Below are 6901 nucleotides of genomic sequence, written 5' to 3' on the forward strand. Positions count from 1 at the left end.
ATATCATCATCATTTAAATTTAAATCTTTCAAGGTGGACTACATTCATAATTCAATAATCATCATGTTCTACAACAATTCATAAATGTTTCTTTAACTATGCAAATATACAACAAACGAACTAACACAACCTGTATGTGTCCTCAAATCCAAAAATAATAGTCCCCCGATAAGACAACAACACAAAGACAATATCCGCAATGCTCACAGGTTATCAGTTGTTCTAAGTGCTCGAAAACTGTTTGAGTAATTAATAGCTAGTTCAAATAAATCCCTATTCCACAAGCCCATTGAGTTGCATGCTGAAAAGGTCGGCAAGAGCACCACGAATGTCCATCTGGCCCAAAAGATTAATAATAAATTAGAATAATACTGACACAGAAAAATCATAACAGCATTTCAACAAGTTATAAATGAGAAAGACCTTGTATACGTGGCAAAAAAATACGACATATTAATGATAAAATGTTTTCCGTTAGTAAAGTGATGTATAAAATTGTAAGTTTAAAAAATATACTTAACATGATTTGACTTGTTTCCTTTTTTTATATCCTTTAAGACACTCTTTGTGATAACGCAACCCAAATAGACCCAACCATAAGGTATGGGTCATAATAAACCCAATTTGGAAAATAGACTAAATAAATCATTCTTCATAAAGAGTGCATGCATGAATTACCTGGTCACAGCATACAAGCTTGGTAAACAAAGGGTAAAAACTCCTGAGGTGTTTCCTGAATATCTGGTTGTCCATTGCACACATTCCCTTAAGAACCTGAAACACGAGAGCGCACACACAAACACGCATTGAGACTTTTGACTGGGCATGCAAGTTTAGAGTAAGTGGTTTGACTGACTACTAATTTAATTTAATATGAGTTTTAAAATATCCTTCAAAAAACAATTATATATCATGTCCCATGAAAATTAAACTACATTTCTTTTAATTTAAACAATTAGATTTTAAACATTTTATGAGTTTTTTTTATTATTATTAAAAAGAAGGTGAAGGTGATACCGTGACGATGATAGGGGAGCGTAAACCAAGAACTTGATGAATCTCCATGTTAGTAGTTTCTCCAATACTTGATTGAAAATCAGATGTTTCCTTAAGCACCTGTCCACAAAACGACACCAGCTTCTCTTCAGCATCAGTCTTGACTTTTGTAACATCATCATCTTCTTCTTCAACACTCTCCATTTTGATTTTTTGCAGAAGAAGAAGAAGAAGAAGAAGAAGAAGAAGAAGAAGAAGAAGAAGAAGAATAAGAAGAAGAAGAAGAAGAAGAAGAAGAAGACGACGACGACGAAGACGAAGACGAAGACGAAGACGACGACGACGACGACGACGACGGAGGAGGAGGAGGAGGAGGAGGAGGAGGAGGAGGAGGAGAAGAAGAAGAAGAAGAAGAAGAAGAAGAAGAAGAAGAAGAAGAAGAAGAAGAAGAAGAAGTTGTTTTCTGTAATGCATCTAAGTAAATGCAAGTCCCTGCCAACTCCTGGCGTAGAAGGTTCAAAGGTGGTCTGGAGCAATAAATTATAAATCACTTCATGTCAGTATATGATAAAAACAGTCCACATTCTCTGAAACTATATGTGGTAAAATGGGCTTGGGCTACAAGTCAGTTTGACCCACAAACACTATTTTTAGCTATAATTACAAAGATTGTTATTATTTTTAGCTATTATTACAAACACATATCTGCAATAACAATCTATATGTTTGAGTAGAAACCATTTAGCTTAAATATTTCTTGATGATCAGTTGTCTATTATGTAAGTTGATTTGCATTTCTCCTCATTAGTCAGTCATAACTAGTAGCCAACAAGAAAGAAAGAAAAAACTAACCTTTCAGAAGAAATGTGTTGCATTCGTAGTCTGAGATTTGTGTATGAATTATATGACGCAGAAAACTCCAACATAGAGAACAAAATTTCCAATATTTTGATCTTTTGATATGCTTTTAACTTGCTCCAGTACTTTTTCTGCATGTTTTCACAAATATTAATAACAGAATTTATCGTTACATCATCATTATATATATGCATCTAGGGACATGTGAATGTAGAACATGTACCTGGATGCTATCAAGGGCACCTAATAGTAGCAACTGTGTCACGCATTTGCCCCTTACGGTTCCCATAAATGGACTTTCAGTCAAATCTTCAGGATAATGTTCCACAACATCCATAGTCTACAAATAAATAAAAATAGTTTACTTTAAAGGTATAAGAAACTAACTGTAATACCTTATAACCAATGTAAACATTACCCAATTAGACATTTTTCCTACAATATGTAATTATATGATATTTTATCTATAATTCCTACAAACAATAACAAATTACCTTGGATGGTGAAGCTGGTATAACAGAATCTGACGCAAGATTCTTGGGCTTAGAGGTGAAACTTCTGACGAAAAGGTTATCCATCATGTTTCCCATTAGTCGTTGACCTATTGTTTGACTTCGATTTAGTTCTGCAGCTTCTGAAGCTTTCTGTAGCTTTCCAGGTGAAGGCGTTTGACCTGCAAAAAATGATGATATACTACTCAATATACTAAAGAGAATCAACTTTTAAGAAAAAGAACAAATTCTTCAAAACTTTATACCGATTTGAATGATATATTAATATTAATATACAGTTAAGGTTTTACATGTATAAAACTAAAAAGACTAGTACCATCAGATTCACGCAGATCTACTGATGCCCTTCCTTCTTGATTGTCTTGCAATTGACCTATCACAAACCAAAAAAGTAATTATCTAAATCCAACATCCTTCCTTAAGTTCTTCTTTAATAGTCAAACAATAGAACTTTCTGGATACTTTTTTTTTTTTTTTTTTTTTTTTTATCAAAAACTTACAACTCAACATTCTTAATTGTGGTATTAACATAAAGTTTGATTAACCAATTCAAAACGGGAATTCATTTAGCAGCAGAAGTAAAAATTCATATATTTTCTTCTTTTGTACAAACAAAACAAACATATGACAATTAAGTCACTCACCATTAGCATTTGCAGGAACCTCAAAATCTCTAGCCATAACTGACTGACTCTTACCACTTTCAATACCCAAAGCGTTGAGTAACTCGAGGGGTTGAGTGGTGTATGAAGCATCTCTGCAAAGACAATGTACGTGAAAATAAGCAAACAAACACAGCCACATGCATATATACATTGAAATACACAAAACCTACAACAAACTTACAAGAAAATAGAATTAGCAAGATGTACCTTATGCTTTTCAACAATGTATCCCAGTCACTATCGCTAAATTGGTGTCCCCCAACTTCTATAAGATGGACCAAAGCAGCAAGGGATATTGAGGCCACCGATTGATCCGTCTTTTTAGCACAATCTAACAACAAATTTAGCAAAGGGGGTAGCATAAAAGACACCTCCTGCAAGACACATGTAATATTATTTTTTAAACTATATACATACCTTGTTTGATGGGACAGCATATATGATTTTTAACATCAATAAAAATGAAACTTAAGTGAATAAAACATTAAGTGAACTTTAAACATACCTTGTAAAAAGTATTGAAGAGGTTACATAGCAACTGTAATGAATGAACACTGGTTTCACAAATCCACTCATCTCCATAAGATGTTGTCTCTTTTCCAGCATGTCTTATGTGATCAAAGATAGGAAATAGAACACGGTGGAATATACTTTCCCAGAAGTTTGATGAGAATTTGTTTCCTCTTTCGTTCAACAAGTCAAACAATACCTCTAGTGCACAATTGCTGACTTCGGGTCTTGGGTCGGATGTCAGATCAGACAAACCAGCCAGCATTGGGAACCAGTAATGCTCAGTGATGTCACTAGTTGCATCTGCATTGTCTTCAATTGGCTTCAAGCTGCCACCTGGCACAAGGCCCTGAAAAACAAAACAAGTTGATTCACATCTAATTCCCTCAATTAGAAAAAACAGGCAGAACTTATAACTCATTCATTAAAGGACTGATTTGGGTTTGACTTTATATCTACCGAGTCTAGCTGGTCATATAAAAAATAAGCCATAAATGGTAAAAGGATTAAAAGAAATTTCGTATCCAATTGCATTTTAAATAAATATAACCATAATGCATCAAAAATAAGAATATTGATATTTAAAACAATACTTTATAGTTTACACGATCATATTTGAAGGTCTCTGGAATAAGAATTATTTGTCTGAGTACACACTTGATAAGGGTTTTTTCTTTTCTTTTTTACCTTTTTTTTTGAAAGGCAAGGCCCCAAAGGGCAAGAAAAAGAGCAAACCTCTGCCAATCGTTCCTCGCATATACGGAGAAGGGCGATTGCCTTCAAACTGATGCGGTGAGAAGTTTTATTGTTAGCAAAACCAATTAGACAATTGACACAGTCCATAAAGCAGTCACCAACAACTTGATCAAAGTGTTCTAGTATAACTGCAAGTTTGTTTAATGTTGTCAATTCATAACTAATTTAGTAATGAGAAGATTATCTAATTTTGCATGGTAGAAAAAATTAAAACATCAATATGTTAAATACCCTGTTCAACATTCTCAAAAGCACTTTCAACTATTGTTTCCAAGTCATCATCTGCAGCAGCAGTGAATATCATGAAAACACTTCGCCAACCAGATTTAATGCTTCCAACTTTAGATTTTATCATCTGTTTTAAAAATCAGCATTAGTCACATAATGAAAACTGATTTTGTTATACTTGCAGAAAATTAATTCTACACATTTTATTTAGCTCTGCATAACATAATGAAGATTGAAACACTTGTTTTCCCTTAAATAGAGGAATTATAGAATCAGGTAGGCATACCTGAACAATGCAATCGACAATCAACCTTCGAATTGATTCACTACAACTATTATGCATAAGCACCACAAACGGTTTTAAGATGTCATTTTGAAAGGTGAAATTGGCAAGTTCTGCACGCTCCAGGTATTTCATGCCAAGTTGTCTTAAAGAATCTATAGCATACATTGCAATTTTTTCTTCATGATGACTCCCAGCAGATATAAAATGATTAGCAAGAACAGACCATATTCTAGCCCATACCTACAAAAATAAATATTATTTAAATCATTCACAAATAATGTGGTAGAACAATGCATATTTCATATGCTAATGAAAAATTGATTACCATGCGTATACGGGCCATATTGTAATAACTGATCTCAACAAGCTTTTGCAAGCTATAAACACGGGCAGGATTCTGCTTCAATTCTTCAGCAGATACATTACATAAAGCGGTAAAAAACTCAACCACGGATTCACTAGGGAGTTTAACACTATTTACAAAAATTTGCTCAGATGGTTTTCCCGCCAATTCCCTAAGAGATTGAAGAACTGCATCCTTAGATATTTGATTAGATCCAAACATGACTGTAGCAGCCATAGCAGTGTTAGATGTTGTATACTCTAAACGAGAGGTACATTCTAGAACCGCATTCCAAGTGTCTTGAAGTGCATCGGGTTCTGATTTACTAATGTCCAATAAAGTTCGTATTGCTTCGACGTTTTTACTACGCATATCTTTTGGTGCATGTAAGAAAGTGTATCTGGAACAGACGAAAAAGATAGCTTATGAGAAGATTTTGCGACAAGAGATGACACAATGAGTGAATTGTTAACGAACAAGTTTGGTTTAAGTCAAAAAAGGGAAGTTTGGGTTACATGTTTTGTCCAAACCTATACAGCCATTTTACAAATTACAAGTGTCAAATTGAAGGCATAACTAAATAATATCAAGAATGGTACAATTTTTGGATGAAAATGATTTAAGAGACTCTAAACAATAAGGATATACTTTAGGATATTTTAGGTAAAAACATTTAGGTAATTTTTATCTGTTAGATAAACATAACCTAAATCCGTAACCAATCAACAGTCAGGTCAGTTATCAATTTAAATCATCAGTACGAAATACCCCAATAACCAACCCGGATAACCCAAAGCCCGATTGATCTAAAACACCCCTAATATATATCTTGAAAATGGCCAATAATAAGTATTACCTGATGAGTGACGTCAAAAGAGCATAGCGCATGGTATCCATTTTAAGCACATGTGTGATATGAATTCCCGCTTTAAACCCTTCCATACACAAAAACACTCTAGTCTTATTTTCCCTTTCTTCCATACTTACTGCAAACGTAGCAAGCAGTGGCCAACCAACAGCTTCTACCATGGGCCTCACAAGTTCAATCTGTTGTTGTTGTAATAAGTATTTTAATAGGTAAAAAAATTGGAACTTCCTAAATCATTATATATAACAGGTTATCCCCTTATTCAACAAACCAAACCCGCCTATTTGTTAATGATAGTTCTCAAGAAAGTTCAATAACAAAAAAGTTATGCAACAATTTGATTCAGGTTAAACCCTAAAGTAGACTGATTGTACATGGTAATCAAAGGAATGATGACTTGAACATGAGACCCATATAAAGATACTCACCGTTCAGCAAATTTTTCCATAATACGATCTATCTTTTGCGCTTCACCAGGAAGCCGAAAACCTCTAAGGAATGATGTGGTGGTGTGTACTGGGGAGGAAGTACGTCATGGTTGGGAGTGGTTAGACACTCGAGTATATAATGTGAAAGAAAACGCCAGAAATTCATTAACATTTTAATTATACGCGATATCAATAAAATAAAATGAATAAAGAAAATAAACACGGTATAAAAAGTGAAAACCCCTCAAAAACCGTGGGTTTATGACAATAATAATCTTGTTGAGTCGGATCGAGTCGATTTACTTGATCAAAATTCGTGGGTTAACATTTTTACTTGTTCAACTTGACAGGTAGCTGTAATTGGGTCAAACTATTCATGAACCGCTTAGTTTAAATGGTTGACGTGTTAAATGTTGACGAGTTGAGAAATTGAGTTTGTGAAACATTGTAT

General features: G+C 34.0%; 1 protein-coding gene across 1 annotated transcript; it reads right to left on the bottom strand.

Moving 5' to 3' along the window:
• LOC139897228 (brefeldin A-inhibited guanine nucleotide-exchange protein 5-like) lies at positions 1–5484 on the bottom strand. Its single transcript, XM_071879894.1, has 15 exons — positions 5137–5484; positions 4812–5051; positions 4529–4652; positions 4277–4425; positions 3537–3890; positions 3239–3405; positions 3011–3123; positions 2683–2739; positions 2349–2527; positions 2078–2194; positions 1849–1985; positions 1407–1523; positions 1018–1183; positions 679–774; positions 1–336 (listed from the first exon to the last, which is right to left on the bottom strand). Exons 1-15 carry the CDS (start codon positions 5389–5391, stop codon positions 274–276), a joined length of 2334 nt encoding a protein of 777 aa, XP_071735995.1. The 5' UTR covers positions 5392–5484; the 3' UTR covers positions 1–273.
• Between the last annotated feature and the right edge of the window lie 1417 nt (positions 5485–6901).

This window comes from Rutidosis leptorrhynchoides, chromosome 3 (genome assembly GCF_046630445.1).
Source record: "Rutidosis leptorrhynchoides isolate AG116_Rl617_1_P2 chromosome 3, CSIRO_AGI_Rlap_v1, whole genome shotgun sequence".
NCBI lineage: Eukaryota > Viridiplantae > Streptophyta > Magnoliopsida > Asterales > Asteraceae > Rutidosis > Rutidosis leptorrhynchoides.